The following is a 24,494-nucleotide window of genomic DNA, read 5'->3' as shown; positions in this document are numbered from 1 at the left end:
AGTTATGTACCGAAATATGACTATATTTTAAAACATTAGAGCGAGAGGTTTAAAAGAATACTATTTTATGTAACAAAAATACTTTATGCAGTCATCAAATGTTTAAAATAACTATAAAGGATAATAAGGCTTCAAAATTATATAAATAGATTATCTACAACGTTTAAGGAGTGTCCAGGATCATGGTTTGAAAATACAATAAAAACTCAATTTTGACCTTCGACGAGCATGTCCCCCCTTAAAATCAACTCAAAATACGAAATTCTTGAACTCAAAAATAAATCGAATTTATTTATTATTTATACATAAAAATACATTTTCGATTAAAATTTAACTAAGCATAGAGAAATATATTCATTCTACGCTACTTGACAATAAACGTGCCCGTTTACTGCTGTTTTTCGCTGACAAAAAATCACTCATCCCTGGAAATATTTAATGACACTGACGCCGAAGCACACGGTGCATCTCTCGTATCGAACCCGAAGTGACTTGACTAGTGGCGCCATGTATGTACGTATGTATGTCTGGGCGACATCCGGTGACAACATATGTATGCACCAGTGGCGTGTTTACGTATTCTTATTCTTTTTAGTTTTTTTAAACCGTGACATCAGCGTAAATAAAAAATAATCAGCACTTTTTTTAAACTGTGTTATTTCGAAACCGTGCAAAAGAGGATTGGGTGTATTTATTTTATTTTCATGAAAATATTTATATTATTTATTTATTTATAACAGTAATTGAGAGTATTAGTTCCAAGCCTGTTTTCTAAAATTTTAAAGCCCTATTCAATTGAACTGAGACCTTCTGTCAAGGTTGCAAATGTTAGATCTTTGATTTGATGACCTTTATAATATGTCACCCTTTGTCTGTATGCGACATAATATATTATTAAACATGAATATTTTCAGGGTATTTTTTCACTCTATAAAATCTGCCTCCCAGGTGTTGCACTCCCCTGTTAAAAACAATGGCATAATTCCTATATTTGCATGATTTCAAATCATTGGGTGTAACATAATATTGAGTGCCGGAACGTTCTCTATCAAGCGCACTCCGGGCCTACTATATAACTGCTCATAACCCATTTTCTCCCAGGGCTGGTCTTACCAAGAGCGAGGCCTGTACAGATGACCATTAGGTATTGTAAATGAAAATTCTAAAAATCCTGGCATACAGAACCGGTAAACCTTAATCGCGCAGTTAAGAAAATCTCATGTTCACATGTGAGTAACCTAGAAATGTGATACATAATCATTTATCTCTGCCCTATGGAATGCGCCACTCCTAGGCAGAGCACCAGCCTGCCTGTAGTGTATAAGCTCCCCTCAGTACTGCTCTTTACAGTGATAGATTCTATGAACAGTTCATTGATAACAATTACAAGGTATCCCAAAATGAGAATTGTCAGGGACATTTTTGTTTCCCGGTGATTGATATTGGGTGTCCGCTAAAAAATGGCAGCAAAATATAATTATGGTCGTTATTATTTGTACCGATACTTACAAGTCGCGAGCCTAATACTACAAGGTTCTAAGTGTTCGTCCTTGAGAAAACAAACCCAACAATGAAGTACTATTCTAAGCTGTCTCATTGTTACTTTTGTTTCGCCAAGGATAAACACTTAGAACTTTGCAGTTCTCCACTCGCGGAGTGTCAATACTTTTTTTTTATGTGATACCCCCTATCTCAGAGTGTGAATAAATGTAATGAAAAAATGAATTGCACATCACCCGAAACGTATACCTTACCAATAGGTACTTAACAAATATTTACCTTTCCTTGGAGTTTTGAAGTCTATCTTGTATCTTAGGAAAAAAATGTAGAATTGAAGGACACAATTTTATTGCTTATCTATCTTATGGCGAATACTTCACTTGCCAGAGGAACCTAGCGGAAAAATACACGAAGATTGCAACATTAGGCATTTTTTTGAGAATGTATATTTTTAAGTATTTTAATTAATAAATACATATCCAAAACCATTAAAAAGAAAATTATTTTTTATTTAAAGTCAAAAATAACCTTACAATCTTATTATTACATTATGAGGGCTCAATATTGTTTTAGAAATTATACCTATAAGGCCAGCACCATATTACATTCCGTCGCGGAGGATGCGCGACGGAACTCTAATACATTTTATTACATATAATTTGCCGTCAGTGCGCGGAGGACGGAGCAGACGCCAAAGTAGAGCGGTCCGCTAACGGACAACCGATGACGGCAAATTATATGTAATAAAATGTATTGGCATTCCATCGCTCATCCTCCGCTATGAAATATCTGCGTAGTGTGGCGCTGGCCTAAAAGAGAAATAAGACATTTTTATTGACTTGCCAACATTTTTCAAAAATGGAAACTGTCGTTTTTATTTCAGAGTATTATTTGTTTTGGTCATATATCGAAAAGAAAATGGGTTACAAATCAAACTTGCACCTTAATTAAACATGTCGTATAGTGAAAAGTAAGGTACATATAATTGTATATCAAAGCCAATGAAGTATGTAACAAATCAAATGTATTATGGTGGAACCCCTTAACCACACCACTGCAATTTCTTCCCATGCACAGCAAGTACTCGTGGCCAATGTATTTATAGTCTATGGTTTCAATCGCCGACTGTATTTTGATCACACCTGTTGAATCGCCTTATCTCAATCGGTGGCTCTCCCACTCTTTCTTGTTTCCCGCCCCAACTATCAAATCTTACTTGTACATACTTATAGTACATTCCGACCCCTTAAGGTCAAAGAAACGTATCTCGATTTCAGCAATGTTGATACTGGATGTACAATAACATTATTTTAAGTGACAAAGAGACATCAAAAAATTCAACGCATAAAAGATAGTTCAATGCGTATCTCCTGAAAACATTTTCTTGTAAATGTCACAGAATGGAAATTTACTTCTGTTTGAGGTCTTTAGTAAAGTATAAAAGAAGCAAAAATTATTTGTACATATTTCATTACACACACTCGGCTCTTGTTACATACTTTTAACATGATAAATATGTAGGTATAAAAACAACAAATAACATAATTTAAAAGAATTCGAAAAAAATATTTATTAAAACAGTCAAATAGGTATTAGGTACTTCTAAAAGTACAAATATATAATAGAAATGATGTTTCCATTACATAATTAATACGAATACTTGTGAATGAAATTCATTATGACATGATTGCGATAAAATAATTTAATATACTGAATTGATTTCAGAACCAATTCAAATGGCTAGAATTTAACTGAAATTGTTGAGCAAAGATAATGCAAATTATAATGTTAGTCAGTTATAATGTATCCGCATAAATAATACAGAAGAAGCATTTTAAGTGACTATACAGTAAAACCTCGATGTAGCAGAATAATTCAGGTGAGGGTGTGGATATTATAGCTGAAAGTCTGTTATATAATAAAGTAGGTTTTCCGAATGCACATATTGAAAAATTTACAATTTAAGTTAGTTTACCTGTAAAAAATGTTGTACTTATATAAAAACAAAACAAAGTTTAAATTTTATAAATAAACTATTTTTATGTCCATCAGTCGGCACGCATTAAAACTGCAACGTCATCGAAAGTCATGCAACAGAATTAATAACCGTGCATAATGCTGTGTGATCACATGCTAATCATGCTCTGAACATTGTTTACGACCAGAATACGGACTGGAAATTTTGTTCTATTAAATCAAGGTTTTACTGTATTTTAATCACTTAGCACAACTTAATTCATCATTTACTTGATGGTGGTTCATGATAATCTATAAAATGAGTATCACTTGGTATTGATATGTTGAAAATACCAACTTTTGTGTTTTACATACTTACTCATTTTATAAAGAAAAATATACATAGTTATGTACTACAGTAACATAATCATGATTCTGGAAGATATTTGACAATGTACTAAATATTATTAATCCTTTCAACGCGGACGGCACACCTGTTGTGACCTCATTATTTGGCCATTTGATATAATTAGCATGTTATTTAAATGTGGTAATAAAATGCTGCGCGGTCAACAAGTTAAACTCAGAATTATGAGAAATGTGATTACATGTATAAATTTGATGTGTCTTATGAAATACATATTATATTTCATGGAAAGAATTATGAAGGACACCTAACTATTGTTTAGGATTGACTTTCATGTAAGTTTTATTATTTACAATTTAATCAATCGGAGCTGTCAGAATCCGTTATTAACACAATCACTGCTGAGCTGTTAATTAATTTTTAATTATAAATAGCATGTTAATTATATCGAATGGCCAGGTAACGCGAACGAGCCAGTCGCGGTGTCAGCACTAAATAAGTTAATTAAAAGGTTTCACTAATGATCAATAAAACTCTCAAACATAGGTAGACACCTATTATATCACATAAACATAAATCATGTTTTTAATGGCTAAAACATTTAAAATAGTTAGCATTTTCAGTATTGTGTTTCAAAGAAAAGTATATATTATGTAGGGATTGCAATACCGGTATTTCAAAATCGGTATCCTAGTATTTTTCGATACCGAAATACCAGCTTTTTTTTCATATCGTCTCTGTTCTGGCAGAACACACTAACTGGAGAATACTAGTTTTGAGTAATTTGACTTTGAAGTTGTAAAAATGTTTGAAATGGTCTATCATGTGAGTTTATTAAGTAATCGTAAAAAGGATGACTTTAAAATAAAGACTGATTATTTATTAAGAAGGTTTCCAGACGGTAAAGTTTGAAATAAGGAACATTTTGGTATACTAACTCAATATGTAATTTTTTCGAATTAGTGTCTTCTGCCAGAACAGTGATGATATAAAACCATACCTTTAATCCGAATTTCGTAATTCGAAATGATTTCAGAGTCCCTGGCATATAAAAATATTCAATAAAACGTAATAAAGTACACTATTTGATGAGCCAGTCATTGAAAATTGTGACAGACTTTTCTTAAAACATCAAAAATTACTTATTTTATGATGGTAATAAAAATAATCCTGACATTTTATGACCCAATTCGGTAGGCACATCTATGATCAGAAACGAAATTAATGAAAATCAAAAAATTTTTTTTTTTTCAAAATTTTAATATTTTTCCCCCATACATTTCGTAATTTGAATTTTTTTTCGATTTTCGGTCCCATGGAATTCGTATTAACGAGGTTTTACTGTATTTGGTATTGAAAGAGGAAACAAAATGTATTAATTAAGAGACAAGTTTAACAGGATCGTAATTTTTTTGTCAGGTTACACATCAGCATAGCATACATATAAAAATGTAGCTATTTAGATATATTTTTAAGAGATTTTTATATCTATATTGATTGGTAGATACAGTCGAACTTGGTTATTACGAGGAAGATGGGACCGACTGAATTTGCTCGTTATATCAGAGAATGGGTATTTTTAAATGAGTGGTCACATAACACAAAAAGTCACAATTCAAACAAAAATACACAATTAGAATTTTTCCCCGAAACAAGAATGGCAATCATAAACTACAAAAGAAGTTGTTTATTGTAATGAACACTGGTAAGTACCTACTTACTTCACAAGCCTTGGATTTTTGTTTTCAACCATATGCGTGGATACTTTTTCAATGTTGTCGGCGAAAACACCAATTAGGTAGGTACTTAGACACTTAACTAGTGTCATAAACGTAATCCGAACCCGGCGGCATCCTGTCTTGGGAATGTTTTTAAACGATCCACACATTAATAGTTTTAAGAAAATTTTTGACGATATTTTAACTCAGTATCCGATAAGGAGCTCATTATAAAAGTGAATAAATGTATGGAGAAAATCATAAACTAAAATGTCAACAAATGTTTCCTCGTTACATCCGAGTTCTCGCTATATCCGTGATCGTAATAAACGAGCTCGACTGCACTCAGTTTTTTTTTTTGTTTTTTTTCCATATATTTCACGATAATAGGAAATACTGAAATACCGGCATTGGTATTTTCATTCGGTATTGCAATCCCTATACATATTATGTGCATAGGTATTGAGGATGGGGAGAAATCAATGATGACCATAAATAAATAAAAATAAATATCTTACAGTATTAAAAAAAAAAAAATTGGGAATTCCGAAACCTTTGATTATTCAAAATCAAAGGTTTTGGTTCCAGATCTAAAATATTATGGGATTTTCAGGGTCTGGTCTCCAGTTCTGATTGTAATAAGGGAAATCGTAATATTAATGAAACAGGAAGCAATGCATCAAAAATCATTTATTTACAAAACACATCCATCGCTAGTTTACATATAAGATTTGAGTAAATATAAACTCATTTCAATAATCGTTAATTGATTACATAAATGCTTGAATCGCTCGCCGTAAACGTGGCCGTCGTCCGAGCAATATTATTAATCTAGTTAATTAATTTCTCATTACTTAAAAAATTATATAATCTTTGAACCTACACATTCTCAAGGAGACATAAGCTAAAATAAAATGTACATCAAAATACAAGGAAAAAATCGTAAAAACCGATCATCTCGATCGCCCGGCGAAAGAGCGCAAAGAAAAATACGAGGTCTCCGATCGCACCGAACAAACATTCGAGTCGACCGAGCGCGGGAATGTCGGATACGGGAGAGAACGTAGGAAATATTAAAGCTGTTAAGAATCCTCCGGCTGCGACTCTACTCAGAGTCAGTCTTCGTCATCCATGCCAGGAGGAGGAGGCTGCGATGGCTTCTTTTTCTTTGCGGGGGGAGGGGGGAGGCTGACCCGCGGGTCGGCATCCGACAGGGGCGGAAGGGGTGGAAGGGAAGGCAGGGGAGGATAGACTGGTGAAAGCAACTCTTCATCGGGGACCATGCTGAGAAGTTCAGCTTCACTTAGTTTGGAAAGTTTGCTAGTGGTATCGGCAGGTGGGCAAGAGGGGAGCGGGCGCGACAGGGATAGGGGGAGGAAAGGTTGCGGCGGCACTCTCATGTCTACGTCAGCGCTCTCCCTGTAGAAAGCTGAGCTGTCAGGGTTGATGGAGACTGCGGTGGGCACATATCCTTCGTCGGTGTCGGCGGGTGGGCGCGCCTGGCTTTTGATGCTGGCCAGGATCTCCTGCAGATTAGAAGGCAGCGAGATGGAAGATAGGGCGGCTAGTGGAGTATCTGTGCCCGACGGTGAGCCTGATGGAGAGTAAGGTTCGTCCTGCAAAAGGTTCACATGAGTAAATATATTATTTAGTGTTACTGAATAAAGTAGCTAGATAAATTTTGGGTGTCAATTGGTGGGGAAATTACTCAATCCATACCTTTGAGTAATATCCCCAAATTACCAAATCTACCCTGAGGGTCGGACAGAGATGGTCATACGTTCAGGGTGCGCGACAGCCGTTTAGTGTACCAGGGTCCTCCATGATCAGCGAGAGTAGCCTAGACATCGAAATTAGAAGAAGAATTTATAGCGCTAGGCAATAAATGCCGCTTCGGTATAATGAAGGTGCTACGTTCCAAGGTATTGAACTGACACTTGAAATGTATCTTTTACCAACACTAATAAGAACAGTGTTGTCATGTATAGCTCAAAAACCATCCTGGTGCTTTGGGCAAGAAGATGAAAGATTATTGGGCTACGAGCAGAGCATATTGAGTGATGTTTTCTGACTCATCAAAGATGAGATGGAGATATGATAATGAATTGTCAACTTTGTACGGGAGCCCATGTACACAGGATGGATGAATCACGCATGATAAAAAACTGACAATTAAGAAGCCAGAAGTTGAATGAAAACCTGGTCGACAAACTGCAAAGCGTAAGTAGAAAAGAAATTCCCATAAATGAGCAATGACTCATCACGACTGCCTTAGCCTTATGCCTCAGCATTGGTTTGTCGACAGCGTCAATATGTAAAATGTTCAGGAGACGAAAAACAAAGTTAAAATTATTTGCCGTTTCACTTATGTACGGTCTTAACTATACTTAAGAAATCAACTGACCAATTTTTTACTGGAAGAAATGTTGTCGGTGATATCTTTAATCTGTTTTCTCTCTCTCTCAATCTTTTGATCGAGTTCTTCCATCTTCCTCAGAAGATGAGTGGTCTGTTGCGGGGCAGGCGGAAGCGGCGGCAGGGGAGGAAGAGGGGGTGAAGGGGGGCCGTCTGCGGAATTGCTGTCGCTCCCTCCAGGACTGTAAGGCTCGTCGTCTTCTGCGCATGCTGCAATCAAACGAATCATAAAAACATTGTACGTGGAAAAAGACAACTTGAAAGTTATATGCGGGCAATAAAAGGGTATAAGTCTCACCTAGAGAGGCGGCAATCTTGTCTTTGACGGTGGAAGAGAGAGCGGGCGGGAAGACCGGCGTCGAACCGGGAAGAGGCAACCTCTTGGGAGTAGACGGAGGAGTGTAGGAGTCATCCGGCGGCGGGGTGTATGATCGATCTGTCTCCTCTGATGTCTTGGTTATCTGTCCAACAAAGAAATAGTTTTATTAGTTAATTGATTGAATGCATTCATTGATAGATAAAAGCGTATTTTATTGCTTGTTTCATTTATAACGTCAGAATTATACATTTACATTATAAGTACATAATTTCCATAAGATTTCAAACTGGTGTAGGAAAGAAATAAAATTGCATAATTGAATTTATTTTCATTGCTGTGGTAAAAAAATACACAATCTAAAAATGAAATCTTGTGATTTACATACTATGTAATAAAGATTTTATTGTGTAACTTCCTTAACGTAGAATAAGAAATGAAGTAATTATATTGTCAGAAAGGGTAGCTAATAAAAATTTGCTCATAAAGTAAACATCTCAAGGTGGCCAGTGTAACAGGTGTTCAAAGTAGGTGTTGTGGTTTATTTTTAACCTTTCATGATGTCATCTGCATCTCACTCTGCATAAAAAAATAAATGATTTAGAAATTTCTGTGAAATATAATATTAACCCAGAGATCACAAAAATAAGGGAAAGGGGTACCTTCTGGACGAGGCTGAAGGTGTAATTCTTAAGTATGGATAAATATGGTGTGTTAGGAATATGTAATTTTCAATACAGTCAAACCTCGTTAGTAAGAACAATGATAATTCGAAATTCGCCGTAATTCGAAATTTTCGCGAAAAAAAAGTCCCTTGAACATTATATTCATATAAAACCTTACCTTTAATTCGAATTTCGTAATTCGAAATGATTTCAGAGTCGTGGCATATAAAAATATTCAATAAATCGTAATAAAGTAAACTATTTCATGAGCCAGTCATTGAAAATTCGGACAGAATTTACTTAAAACAACAAAAATTACTTATTTTATGAAGGTAATAAAAACAGTCCTGACATTTTATGACCCAATTTGGTTGGCACATCTATGATCGGAAACAAAATTAAAGAAAATAATAAAAAAAAAAATTTCAAAATTTTAATATTTTTCCCCCATACATTTTCATATTTCGTAATTCGATTTTTTTTTCGATTTTCGGTCTTCCCATGGAATTCGGATTGAGGTTTTACTGTAGTTACATCTATATCATAATATGTATTAAAGTAAATGAAGAACGTATTTAATATTGATTACACTCAGTAGGCTTTGTATTTCTTGCGTTTTATGGTCTGACTGTTATTAAGCTATAAACGAAAACTGGCTTCAAAACCTCGGTCTATGGTGACTGGTTTTCGCACTTATTAATCTGAACTGTGATGTTAACTTATATCATAAATTAGCAATAGCCCGCTACTTCCTCTGCGTGAAATAAGATACCTATACAAAATGAAAAAATAAGATTGATTCAATTTAATTTGTTTCAAACTAATGAGCTAGACACCGGTTGGATAAGGAGGGCTCCTCTACCCGAACCTCACCTTATAGTTGCCCATACACAGCCAGCTTAAGTAACAGGTTGAACCTGCCAGTTAACACGTAATGGCGGACATACAGTTATCTTTGGTAGATATATCTGCTGCGCCCATAGACAAACAGTTTTCGACCACCAGATATATGCCAGGTTCAAACTGCCGGCGAACCCCCACTCCCGTGTTTTTGTAAAACTGTTGGAATTTCGACTCGCCGTAAGTTTTCGGGTGACATTAGATCAGTGGTCGGCAACCTTTTGAGAGACTGATAATAGAGCAAATGCAATTTTTTTAAGCATGAAAAAATTTTGTGGTGATGACGCCCAGCATGATATTGCATTCATGTGATCGTGTTCTGTGTGTTCAAGATGCTGGTGAAGATCTTTAAATTTTTTTGTCCATAGAAATATTCTAATTCCAGATTATTTATTCCAAGATATTCAAAATATTTAAGCTCAAGCTCGTTTAAATCCATAATATCATCTGGTTTTACAAATAAAGCTAAGCATTTTAACTTTTTTTAACCATTGGTATTTTTAATAAATAATTATATAAAAATAATAATTTGAAAAAAATATTATCATATTTTCTTGGCGGGTAACTCAAAATATTGTAGTGGGTAATTCATTTACCCGCGGGTGGTAGGTTGCCGACCACTGCATTAGATGTTTGTGACATAAAGTGGAATATACCGTGCGATACGGCTGCGGCAGTGTTGCTTGTTATAAAATAAAAATTCATTTATTATTAACCCTTTTACTCCCATTCGGCCCACCATACCTATGCGAAAACTCCATCTGGGCCGATCCATCGGCCGACAGTTTGGATCCAAATTTACGATTTATTCCAATTGTTTTCCTGTCATATTTCATCTCATGTAGACAAAACACTATATTCGTTATGTGCATGGGCGGCTGGCTGCTTGGGTCAAATAGTCAATGACCTCCCAAAAATAAATATCTTACAATCTATATACATAATACAATGTCAATTATCTCCTATATATTATTATCCTACGCCTCTTTCCGTTTTGGCGAGCGATTGTAACGTGACGCACGCTAATTTATATGTACATGTATCTAACCACCATACACACACACGTATCTCAACTCTCACAAGCGTTTCTCGGTCAATTTCATGAACACCAAGATTCATATTTCTTAATAATATTTCTTTCTCTCTCATTTCCCATATGTGAGACGGAAAGAAAGCACAAAACACGCCTTTTTTTTTCATATTGTTTTATCGCTTGCATACACTAAATTTTGGTCATTGCTGAAAACGAGACAGGTATACTATTTTCAATATGTAAAATGAAACAGAATGATATAAATTTTTCCTTAAATGTTTCAAGAGTTTTGTTCTGTGGTTTCAAGGTCTCATTTGTGCGGCAAACCTTTTTATTCTTATTTGTTGTCGCTTATTATTTCAAACTGACCATTGTTGTCTGAAAGTTTCATATGTTATTAATTGTAGGTTCAGTTTAAATCCAACCTTTGAGTAAAACCCATCGACTGCATTTTCTGTATTAAACCATTGTATACAAGTTACCGATTAAAATTTAATCTGCTATATTAATCATAAAGTTACCTTCTAATAAGATCAGTGGAAATATAAAAAGTGTTTATATATAAATGACCCCGCCATTCCATAACACTAGGTATTATAACGGAGTTTTTATTAAATGTGTTTGATTGTTTTAATCTTATGTTCTTAAATAGTATTAAGTACAACAGTTATTAGGTGTATAAATAGACACACAAAGTTTGGTTTTTGACCTAATTTACAAAAAATTATAACGTGTTGGGTGCAATTTCGGTTAACGATGAGTTGACAACGTGAAAAATGGAAATTTTTTTAAGGGTAAGTAACCTACATATAAAAATTTCTAGTACATCTTCTATAATGTATAAAAAGCTAATTTGCAATACGTCTTTTAGGTATACAACGAAAAGGCAAATTAAAATAATATATTCAAAATTGACATACCCCATTGTCAGGCTTAAGGCCGCTATTGGGTATGTGTTAGGTGTGACTAATAGTTATTTTAGTGTCACACTTGATTATAATTGTGGCATACCCTAATAACTCACAAGTCATAATTGCTCTAGCTATCGAACGGGAAGCCAAAGAGGGTCATAAAAATAATAAAACATTATTTTTATGACACATTTTAAGTTCTGAGGTTTCTTTTAGTTGTTTTATGATTCATTTATCACATAATTATAAATTTTGTAATTTTAATGAACTCTGGCTGAACGAACAATGAATGCCCACTGTTCTGTCGGTAGAATGGTGAAAAAATACATGAATAAATATTATTATAATAGTTTTAGTGCTTTGAAACTTATTTTTTGAAATTAATTCATTCCCATATCAGTTGGTCCTCAATACTGTATCGAATTCTCGTGCGATTTCGTGAATTGAATAATATTCTTGAATACCTTGACACTATACGATTTTTTTTTGATTACTAAAATAATATGTTTATTTTTTTTCTCTATTGATGTAAACTATCAATATTATTAGTTATTATTGCTTTATACACCATTGAGAACACACAAAAAAAGTTTCAAATTTTTAAAACATGCGTAGAATTATTTATTTAAAAAAAATCTAAATCAACGATTTTTTGGCAAAAAACGCTTGGGAGTTTTCACATATGCTAGTAACACCAACATAAAATACCGTTTAAATATCTATGATAATATAATATATATTTGATGGCCCAAACATCGTCACCTAATCTTTACCCCGGCGGTTTTATAAAACTCGTAACTAAAATCCCTTGGAAAATCGTCAAACTATCTTTCTATTTCAGTTTAAGTCCTCGCTCTGTGTATGCACTGGTGTACACTAGGCGGGAAGAAATTGAAACAAGTATGCGAGGTGACGAATGGAGTCAATAGATTAAGTAAATATTTAAATTGTTTAATTATGATTTCAAATAATATGGTATGTACCTAGCACGTAAGTTTTAAATAAAGAAATATCTTAATAATAAATATGTATACTGGTATGTGAGGAAGATGTAAAATTGTTATACTATAAAGGAGATGAATGCCGGAGTAAATGAGAATTGAGATAAATAAATGTAAGCGAGGATTAAAATATAATAATATGTATAGCAAAATTACCGAAGAGGGTTACTATTAAGCTCAGTAGTTTTGTTTTGTATAATTAAATTCAGTAGCTGCATTTTATAATTTAAAATAAATAACGTGTTTAAATAAAATCTGTAAATTTAAAATAATACACGCACTGCACTGCGTATTCTGTCAATCACTCGATATGCGTGAATCGGGCGACTATTTTGATAGTGTGTGTGCACTGTTCATATCGATTCGAAACGAACGAAGAAATCTTTCGGCGGGAGATCCCTATACCTATATATTTTTTTCTTCGCAATGTTTTTATAATTTGTAAATTGAAATAACTTCTTAAATACTTAACTTTCTCCGTAGCTTTCTTCCGTAATTATGTTTTGAATAATTTTGTCTAGTTTATAGATTAGAATAAGATTTTATAACAAATTAAATGTTAAGGAATAATACGCGCGATCGCACTGCTAATTAGGTGGTGCCTCTGAAGGGGGACAGGCTTTAAAAAATAGGTCCTCTCCCGAAATAGAAGTAGTGTGATCAGTTCGATTCTGTCCTTCTAATAAGATAGTAATGTAGTTCGATTTCGCTCTTCTAACAAGATAGTTGAGTTCGATATTCGGCTCCTATAGGATTATAGTATAAAACCCACGCTCCTTTATGGCGTGCAAGTTAATAACTAAATAAATAAAAATATTATCAATTGAATATCAAAAAAATAAATTCCTAAATAAATAACCCGTTTTATATAGAGTTAATAGAAAAATTAAATGTAATAACCCTGTAATGTCTGAAATGATAAAAAGACCGTGTTTATAACAAAATAAATAAATAAACAGATTTTAATATTTTCTTTAAGACTTTAATTCACATTGTATACATTTCCAAAAAAAAACTATAAACATTTAATAACCACCCTATGGTACGTGCACTAACAAGTGAGCTAGCCAGATTTGTGTCGTGCTATTGAGGGTGTGTTATTTTGGCGCCCTTAACGTGCAGGCTGAGGAAGTGCATGGCTATAGAGAAATAATAATATGTTTATTTTTTTTCTCTATTGATGTAAACTATCAATATTATTAGTTATTATTGCTTTATACACCATTGAGAACACACAAAAAAAGTTTCAAATTTTTAAAACATGCGTAGAATTATTTATTTAAAAAAATCTAAATCAACGATTTTTTGGCAAAAAACGCTTGGGAGTTTTCACATATGCTAGTAACACCAACATAAAATACCGTTTAAATATCTATGATAATATAATATATATTTGATGGCCCAAACATCGTCACCTAATCTTTACCCCGGCGGTTTTATAAAACTCGTAACTAAAATCCCTTGGAAAATCGTCAAACTATCTTTCTATTTCAGTTTAAGTCCTCGCTCTGTGTATGCACTGGTGTACACTAGGCGGGAAGAAATTGAAACAAGTATGCGAGGTGACGAATGGAGTCAATAGATTAAGTAAATATTTAAATTGTTTAATTATGATTTCAAATAATATGGTATGTACCTAGCACGTAAGTTTTAAATAAAGAAATATCTTAATAATAAATATGTATACTGGTATGTGAGGAAGATGTAAAATTGTTATACTATAAAGGAGATGAATGCCGGAGTAAATGAGAATTGAGATAAATAAATGTAAGCGAGGATTAAAATATAATAATATGTATAGCAAAATTACCGAAGAGGGTTACTATTAAGCTCAGTAGTTTTGTTTTGTATAATTAAATTCAGTAGCTGCATTTTATAATTTAAAATAAATAACGTGTTTAAATAAAATCTGTAAATTTAAAATAATACACGCACTGCACTGCGTATTCTGTCAATCACTCGATATGCGTGAATCGGGCGACTATTTTGATAGTGTGTGTGCACTGTTCATATCGATTCGAAACGAACGAAGAAATCTTTCGGCGGGAGATCCCTATACCTATATATTTTTTTCTTCGCAATGTTTTTATAATTTGTAAATTGAAATAACTTCTTAAATACTTAACTTTCTCCGTAGCTTTCTTCCGTAATTATGTTTTGAATAATTTTGTCTAGTTTATAGATTAGAATAAGATTTTATAACAAATTAAATGTTAAGGAATAATACGCGCGATCGCACTGCTAATTAGGTGGTGCCTCTGAAGGGGGACAGGCTTTAAAAAATAGGTCCTCTCCCGAAATAGAAGTAGTGTGATCAGTTCGATTCTGTCCTTCTAATAAGATAGTAATGTAGTTCGATTTCGCTCTTCTAACAAGATAGTTGAGTTCGATATTCGGCTCCTATAGGATTATAGTATAAAACCCACGCTCCTTTATGGCGTGCAAGTTAATAACTAAATAAATAAAAATATTATCAATTGAATATCAAAAAAATAAATTCCTAAATAAATAACCCGTTTTATATAGAGTTAATAGAAAAATTAAATGTAATAACCCTGTAATGTCTGAAATGATAAAAAGACCGTGTTTATAACAAAATAAATAAATAAACAGATTTTAATATTTTCTTTAAGACTTTAATTCACATTGTATACATTTCCAAAAAAAAACTATAAACATTTAATAACCACCCTATGGTACGTGCACTAACAAGTGAGCTAGCCAGATTTGTGTCGTGCTATTGAGGGTGTGTTATTTTGGCGCCCTTAACGTGCAGGCTGAGGAAGTGCATGGCTTCCTCCGGAACCATGACTTGATAAAACGCAAGTATTAAAAAAAAATATTTTTTGTAAATATAATAATAAATGTGTATAAATGCTAACGCGCTCCAAGACTCGCACCATGGCCAAAAATAATTCGGAGGACCCCAACCTTTTGGAGGAGGAGGTGCTGACTCCTATTTCAAAATTAGGAACTGTTCCGCTATCACTGGACATCAGACCATCGAGCTTCTAAATGAAGGAGACCAGTTACGAGTGGGCCAATCTGGCTGGTCCGATTTCGAAGGATTTATGGAGATTGGAGGAAGGGGATTCTTAAGTGGCAGACCTCGAATGCCTTGCGAGTGTGGAACCCGGCCGTGCCAAATCTGCAGGAACGGGTACTACGAGTATTACACGTGCCCGGACTATCCAGCCTGGAGAAGGAACTAGGAAGCATCAAGACGAGAAGACCAGTCATAACAATGAGGAGACGACGCAGGGCCTGGTCACCGCCACCGAGTCAAGGTTAGGAGCCCGGACGCTGCTGATGTCTCCCCATATGACGGCGATACGTTTGAGAACTTTCTTCCAAAGTGTACTAGTGTAAAGTGTCATAGTAACTTTCTTAAAAAACCTGTGAAGTTTATTGTTATATTAGAAAATAAAAACAATACTTCGACGGACAATGTCAGTATCTATTTAATAAATAATAAAGTAAATTCAAAAGAAAGAAATGTAAAATCACAGGCATTGCTCGCCGACGTTTGTTTAAATAATAAGGTACTTAAAGATAAAAATATTAACAAGTGTGAAAGGTTGAATGAATGTAGGATGTCAGAAAAAAATGGTGTACGTCAAATCGACGATGCTGTCATCATCGCAGAGAATTCCCGCAGTAAAACAGTAAGTAATTGTTTAAATACCGAGACTGAGCTGATAAAATTAGAAAAACCATCTCATATTATGGCGCGTAAAAATTTTGAAACGCCTTACGAAACTGTAAACAAATATTCTCTTTGTCCTACACAGAATATAAAAATGTCTTATGCAAAGTTGAATAAATACTTTAAGTATAATCCTTTGAAAACCTTTCAGGTAATAAATTCTAATAAAATAGATGTATATAAAAATTGTTATGTCCATAATAAATGTGGAAATACTCAAGATAACAAGACTACAATAAACAAAACATCGAAAATGACATCGTTCGATAAATCAACGCATAAAAATGTTACGCATCTAGATATTAGTGACAGTTCATCTTGTGAAATGCGTGATTTACGAAATATTACAAGTCGAGAACAATTAAATTCGTTTTTGTATATGACACCACATAGATTTTTAAACATAAATAAAGCGATTATGTTACCATCGGCTGGTTTCAAAGAAAAGAATGATAACATAACGTGCTTGACATTTGAAAAAAATATTAATGAAAGAAATAGTGTGAAGTGTTTAGATATAATTAAAAATGACGCATCGATATCTGATTTAAATAAGAGCAGTGTGGAACATATTGAGAAAATCGACAGTGGCGTACATATAAGTAATATAGAAAATAAAAGTGTGAAATATTTAGATGTAATTAATAATGATGCATTGACATTTGAATTAGATAATAAAAGTGTTAAACATATGGAGAAAATCGACAGTGGCGTACATGTAAGTAATGTAGGAAATAAAAGTGTGAAAGATAAGAATGAAAATAATAATAGTTTATCTACAATGCATATAGTAAGTAGTAAAATAAAATACGATGAAGTACCCCCTAAGGATACTGTAACAATAATAAATGATAAATATGCGTCCAACGGAGAAATTCTAAAGCAAATAAATTGCAGAATTAATAGCATTGGTACACACCAAGACGCTAACATAAAGGAACAGCCCTATATTGGAGTGTACTTGCCCAATAAGGGGGACACAAAGGGAGTGAATGGCGAGCATCTGCTTCGGCTACCACTGAGGATAAATGGAATAAAAGGATGCTACGAAGCTGTTTTGGATACGGGGGCCACCAGGACCCTGATACGTAGTGATTTGGCACAATCACTTTCCAGAATAGAGGGTAACCCCGTGACGTTGATGACTGCGGGCGGTGAGTCTCTACAGACGCAAGGCGAAGTTTTAATCCAAGGCTACTTACGAGATAGTCCTGTACACATTCAGGCACTGGTATTAGATGGATTACATATTGACGTTCTACTCGGCCTGGATTGGATGGAAGACCAAGAAACAATGATTGACCTAAAGCGCCGATGTGTGCATTTTGGAAAAGCAAAAAGACAGACATTACATTGTATAACAAATAGGTTACCTCTACCAAATGGACCAATTACATTGGCCGAACTAAGTCATGATATTCCCAAGGAGGCCCGCATCGCTCTAATACAAGTCATGGAAGATTTCCGAGACCAATTCGCGGAAACAGGCCCTTGCAGTCGAACATCAGAATTTAGAATCCATTTGAAAGACAAAACACCATTTCGTATAAATGCTTATAAACAATCAGAAAGTAAACGGAAGCAGATCCAGGAGGATGTGGAGCAGATGTTAGCTGATAACATCATCGAGCCAAGTACGTCTGCGTATGCGTCTCCTATTGTTCTAGTACCTAAACGCGATGGGACTTCACGTTTTTGTGTGGATTACAGAAGGCTCAACGCTGTAACCATCGATGAATCTGTAACACTTCCGCTCATCCTGGACACACTTAAAGATCTTAGCACAGCCACTATATTTAGTAGTTTGGACCTCAAATCTGGTTACTGGCAAATTCCAGTCCACAAAGATAAGAGGCCTTTGACAGCCTTTACTACAGCTGACGGGGGCTGCTACCAATTCAGACGACTTCCTTTTGGAAGTAAAAACGCACCGGGACACTTCCAGCGGCTTATGAGTCAAGAGGTGCTGGTAGGCTTGGTGAATAATATTTGTCTGGTCTACTTAGACGATATAATCGTCTATAGTAAGACATGGGAGGAGCACGCCCATCATTTGCGACTTGTGTTTGAAAGGCTGCAATGCCACGAGCTACGCGTCGCACCAGCGAAGTGCCATATTGGATTATCGGAAGTAAATTATCTAGGGCATCGTATTACCGCAACAGGGAATGAGCCGCAGGCGCATCATCTCCAAGAAATAGAAGCGTTACCGGAGCCAAAAACTCGTAAAGACGTGCGATCTTTTCTCGGTTTGGTTAATTGGCTTAGGGAATACATCCCTAGGTTTGCCGAGATGGCGACCCCGTTAACACAGCTACTTCGAACCACCGTGCGATTCCGGTGGACAACAGAAGCAACAGAAGCCTTCCGCCGAATAAAGCATGTCTTACGACAGCCTTTGAGGTTGGCAAGGCCCGATTTTGAAAGACCCTTCTGCATTCAAACAGACGCATCCGGTTGCGGCATAGCCGCTGTGCTTTTTCAAAAGAAAGAGAACGGCGAACGTGACGTAATCGCTTACGCAAGCAAGCGCATAAACGACACTGAGAGGCGGTACCACAGTAACGAGCTGGAGGCTATGGCCGCTGTATGGGGCATCACCCGATACAGAGGTTATTTAGAAGATAGACCGTTTACTCTGATTACCGACAATCAGGCGCTTACGTGGCTCAATACTGCTAAAAACAGTAAGGGAAAGTTGGCAAGATGGGCGATCCTCCTCTCAGAGTTTAGTTTTACCACTGAACACTGTCCGGGAAAGGAGAACCATCTCGCTGATCATCTTTCAAGGTATCCACAAGAACCCGCTGGCGTCACTCTAAGTCCGGAGGAAGAGAGTGAACGTATGGCAGCGCCTACACGAAGACCGGAGTCTGCCGCAGTAATGCTGCTGACAACAGTGAATATAAGACAGAAAGTAATTGAATGCCAGAGGAACGACCCAGTCACACGGAGTCGGATGATAAGATTAAACTCAAATGAAGGTGTCCGTAGGAGACTGGCAGGATTCGAAATAAAAAACGGATTGTTGGTGAGAAAAAGTAATAACCAAGGTCCTACCCTTGTAGTACCACCACCCCTTCAAAGGGATGTCATACAATTATTTCATGACGAAGGAGGACACGCGGGCGCGCAAGAAACCGATTATGCTATTCGAAGTGAATTCTTTTGGCACAAACGAAGACAGCAAGTGGAAGCGTATGTACGCGCTTGTGTCATCTGCGCTACTCGAAAGCGTGGTGCATTGCAACCACGAGCACCTCAAACCTCGCATACGGAGGCAAAAAGACCATGGGAAATCCTGGCCCTTGACTTAATGGGCCCATACCCTGTTACACGCCGTAAAAACAAATTTCTTTTAGTAATTACTGATCTCTTCTCACGGTGGGTAGAGGCTTTCCCAATGCGATCGTCGACGGCCATGAATATTATCCCTTTGGTCCGCGATAATATCATATTGCGATTTGGAAGCCCACGAGCCATATTAACAGACAATGGAGTTCAGTTTTCTCATCCGGCATGGTTGGCCGCATTACAAGAATGGGACGCTGTTCAATGGAACACCGGAGTCTACCAACCACGCGCAAATCCTACAGAAAGACGAAACCAGGAAATAAAGAAAGGACTACGGATCCGATTGATAGGCCGAGAGCAAAATACGTGGGATGATCTCATCCCCGATATATTGGGCGATTTACGAGGTCGTCGAAACGCAGCTACTGGATTCTCACCTGCGGAAATAATTTGGGGTCGAAAAATGTGCAAACCCGGGTATTGGTCCAATCCACTGCGTACCAATGAAGAAAATAACGTGAAGAGGAGTAGCGAGGAAATAGATAGCGCCGTATTAATAAACGAGGAAGAATATTTTAGACGCCGGCGAGCACAAAACGAACCCGAAACGCCGACGTACCAAGTTGGTGATTCTGTATACGTGAAAGAATTTCCAAAGACGAGGCCAGGGGCGAGTTCGGGCCTTGACCCTCGTTGGTCGGGGCCTCATAAAATTATATGGAAGGTAGGTCGGGTATCGTACTACGTATTGCGTCGGGGCAGACCTTTTAAGTTCCACGTGGACCACTTACGCAAGTATTACCCGCCGATTGTACCAGAACTGGAGTATATTAATACCGATGAAGAAGAAGAGGAAGATAATACGGAGGCACCGAACACATCCCTTCAGGAAGTACCTGATACTCAGGACATCGTTGCAAGACGAGACACGACCACTGGACACGACATAGCGCAGGGAACTGTACACTCCCCGCCTGCGTCGCCGTATCGTGACGAGTCTACAAATGATTTGTCCCTGGGACATGATGATGCAACTGGAAGGACATGTGAAGCGTCGACGTCAAAAAGTGACAAAGTAGTGAGAAATTGGAAAAGAATCAGGACTCCAGAAACGTCCTCGGAATCTTGTGGGGAAGAGGGGCAGGTAACCGGGTTCGAAACCGGGACAACTAACCATAATCTCTCCTTGACCAAGGTACCTGACGTAGAAGGATTGACTGACGATGATATACCGCTTAGTGAGGTGAAAATTGCCTTAGACGCCTCTCGCCAGAGGACAACCACTGTACCGACGGGTACAGTCCCTCATGACACAACACTTATTCACCCAGTGAAAAGAAGAGCTCGACGTCAACAAAGGACGCGACCGACGCTCAAAAAGAAATAAAATAAAATAAAAAAAAGAAAACCAAAAACGATTGATATTCTAGACATCAATACGAAAAACATATACCCAGCAAAACTCAATGATCTCGCACAACGACGTCTTGAGTGGATGACTGGAAAATAAAATAAATATACCTAGCACACTCAATAATCCCGCACAACGGCGTTTTGAGGAGATGACTAGAAGTAAACAATTAACTAAATAAAATAAATAACGAAAGTAAGTCCCAACGCTTTTGACAATGTAACCAATTACGTCCTAACTAACAAAAAGTAACACAACAATATAAAGATGAAACGGTAATAAGGTAAACAAAAAAAAAAAAAAAAAAGATGGTAATAAAGAGAATTGTTGAACGAAAATTTTAATAAATAAGGTTTTAAACATGTAAGCATTAAAATATACACTGAACGAATTATCGAGGAATCGGGAATACGGCCGAGAAATCAGGGTGAACGTACAAATCGCTGAAAGGGGGGACATTTTGTTTTGCCGATCCCTACACCCGCTCTTTAACCGGTGCCTACACTTTCTAAATTCTGACGGTTTGTACAGGTCGCCTGATCAAAAAAATAACCGGCTTAACAAAAACATATAACCAGATTCCCTAATAACCTATCAGGATTGTAGGCTAATACAAGTCTTTTAAGTTACTTTAAAGTTTGAATCGTATAACTAAATAAAATGTAAATGTATGTACCATAACATGTATTGACGATCGTCCAAGGGACAAAGCACGTGGCCGTGAGATTAGGATCGACGTTTGGGCATCACAAATTAGGGGCGAATTAACACCAACATAAAATACCGTTTAAATATCTATGATAATATAATATATATTTGATGGCCCAAACATCGTCACCTAATCTTTACCCCGGCGGTTTTATAAAACTCGTAACTAAAATCCCTTGGAAAATCGTCAAACTATCTTTCTATTTCAGTTTAAGTCCTCGCTCTGTGTATGCACTGGTGTACACTAGGCGGGAAGAAATTGAAACAAGTATGCGAGGTGACGAATGGAGTCAATAGATTAAGTAAATATTTAAATTGTTTAATTATGATTTCAAATAATATGGTATGTACCTAGCACGTAAGTTTTAAATAAAGAAATATCTTAATAATAAATATGTATACTGGTATGTGAGGAAGATGTAAAATTGTTATACTATAAAGGAGATGAATGCCGGAGTAAATGAGAATTGAGATAAATAAATGTAAGCGAGGATTAAAATATAATAATATGTATAGCAAAATTACCGAAGAGGGTTACTATTAAGCTCAGTAGTTTTGTTTTGTATAATTAAATTCAGTAGCTGCATTTTATAATTTAAAATAAATAACGTGTTTAAATAAAATCTGTAAATTTAAAATAATACACGCACTGCACTGCGTATTCTGTCAATCACTCGATATGCGTGAATCGGGCGACTATTTTGATAGTGTGTGTGCACTGTTCATATCGATTCGAAACGAACGAAGAAATCTTTCGGCGGGAGATCCCTATACCTATATATTTTTTTCTTCGCAATGTTTTTATAATTTGTAAATTGAAATAACTTCTTAAATACTTAACTTTCTCCGTAGCTTTCTTCCGTAATTATGTTTTGAATAATTTTGTCTAGTTTATAGATTAGAATAAGATTTTATAACAAATTAAATGTTAAGGAATAATACGCGCGATCGCACTGCTAATTAGGTGGTGCCTCTGAAGGGGGACAGGCTTTAAAAAATAGGTCCTCTCCCGAAATAGAAGTAGTGTGATCAGTTCGATTCTGTCCTTCTAATAAGATAGTAATGTAGTTCGATTTCGCTCTTCTAACAAGATAGTTGAGTTCGATATTCGGCTCCTATAGGATTATAGTATAAAACCCACGCTCCTTTATGGCGTGCAAGTTAATAACTAAATAAATAAAAATATTATCAATTGAATATCAAAAAAATAAATTCCTAAATAAATAACCCGTTTTATATAGAGTTAATAGAAAAATTAAATGTAATAACCCTGTAATGTCTGAAATGATAAAAAGACCGTGTTTATAACAAAATACATAAATAAACAGATTTTAATATTTTCTTTAAGACTTTAATTCACATTGTATACATTTCCAAAAAAAAACTATAAACATTTAATAACCACCCTATGGTACGTGCACTAACAAGTGAGCTAGCCAGATTTGTGTCGTGCTATTGAGGGTGTGTTACTAGGCTAAATCACTTGGGAGTAAGAGGGTTAATAATGTAATAATATGTATGCGGAGATCGCAAATATATTTTATTTATTTTTACGAGGGTAAATTTATGTAAACATATTATTTTACACAATATTTTGTGGCATGTTTAAAAATTGTGCATAAAATCAATATATAAATATTACCGTATTCGAAAAATATGACCAAATAGATAAATGCTGAATCATATGCCCATTTTATAAAGGGAACAATTTATTTAAAAGAAAAGAATCTAGATCATAATATTATATTTACATGATTATAATTATTGTTTCGGTGAATCGATAAAATACGGAACATTGGTGAAATCATGGTTTATTTTACCAACGTCATCAGTGTGTAGGTATTTTATGTCAATCTGTTTCTAATAATTTCTAATAATAGAAAAATAACTACCTATAGTTGTTATAATTATTCGTGTATCAATATTGTTCTAGTATACCTCACTTCAAACCAATTTAAACACTACTCCTGTGTATTATCTCCGCGAACCCAACCTCCACAGTTTCTGATGTTTGACCTGCCACAGACAATAACTGTACGTATATGGGCATGTCTGTTGACAGTTTGAAAGATTTAAATGGGGTAGTTTGAACTGATCTGTGGTGTGCCCACTAACATACAGTTATTGTCTGTGGCAGGTTCAACCTGCTACTCAAACTGGCCGTGTATGGGCAGCTTATCATTTCACCGTTGTTATTTTATTACTTTACCTACTCAAATGAATTGTTGTTGGTGCGTTATTCAACAATATGTGGACATGAATGTAAATTTCAAATTAACTCTGTTCGTATTAAAGGGGTTTTATTGTATCGATAAGGGTTGCGTTAAATAGCTGAGGAAGGCTAACCTTTGTCGGGATCGGTACGTAGGAAGTGGACTGCGAAGATCGCTTCCTCCTCTGCCTGACGATGACTCCGAGCAGGAGATGCGGACGTGACTCTTCGAAGCCCGGTCCGTGGAGAGGAAGCAGCACAGATGGTAGCGGGGAGTGAGATGATAGCGGCAGCACGTAGAAGTCTTTCACGCCAGTTCCGCTCACCTTTACCACGCCCAGCCTGCGGACATATTTTGTGTTATTATAAAAATCGCTTATG

At 35.8% G+C, this 24,494-nt stretch overlaps 1 protein-coding gene across 2 annotated transcripts in view; it reads right to left on the bottom strand.

The window, feature by feature from the left end:
* Positions 1-6,213: 6,213 nt before the first annotated feature.
* LOC147072361 (uncharacterized) overlaps positions 6,214-24,494 on the bottom strand; it is a 61,208-nt gene continuing 42,927 nt past the window's right edge. For both annotated transcript variants that reach the window (XM_085947679.1, XM_085947680.1), the window contains exons 15-18: positions 24,248-24,455; positions 8,255-8,417; positions 7,946-8,166; positions 6,214-7,157 (exon numbers count right to left, since the gene is read on the bottom strand). In XM_085947679.1, coding sequence (XP_085803805.1) covers positions 6,657-7,157; positions 7,946-8,166; positions 8,255-8,417; positions 24,248-24,455 — 1,093 coding nt within the window. In that variant the 3' untranslated portion in view covers positions 6,214-6,656. The remainder of the gene's footprint in view (positions 7,158-7,945; positions 8,167-8,254; positions 8,418-24,247; positions 24,456-24,494) is intronic.

This window comes from Rhyacophila brunnea, unplaced genomic scaffold (assembly GCF_057557595.1).
Source record: "Rhyacophila brunnea isolate RB1 unplaced genomic scaffold, BYU_Rbru_1.0 scaffold_2, whole genome shotgun sequence".
Lineage (NCBI taxonomy): Eukaryota > Metazoa > Arthropoda > Insecta > Trichoptera > Rhyacophilidae > Rhyacophila > Rhyacophila brunnea.
This window is presented reverse-complemented; position numbering and strand designations above follow the sequence as displayed.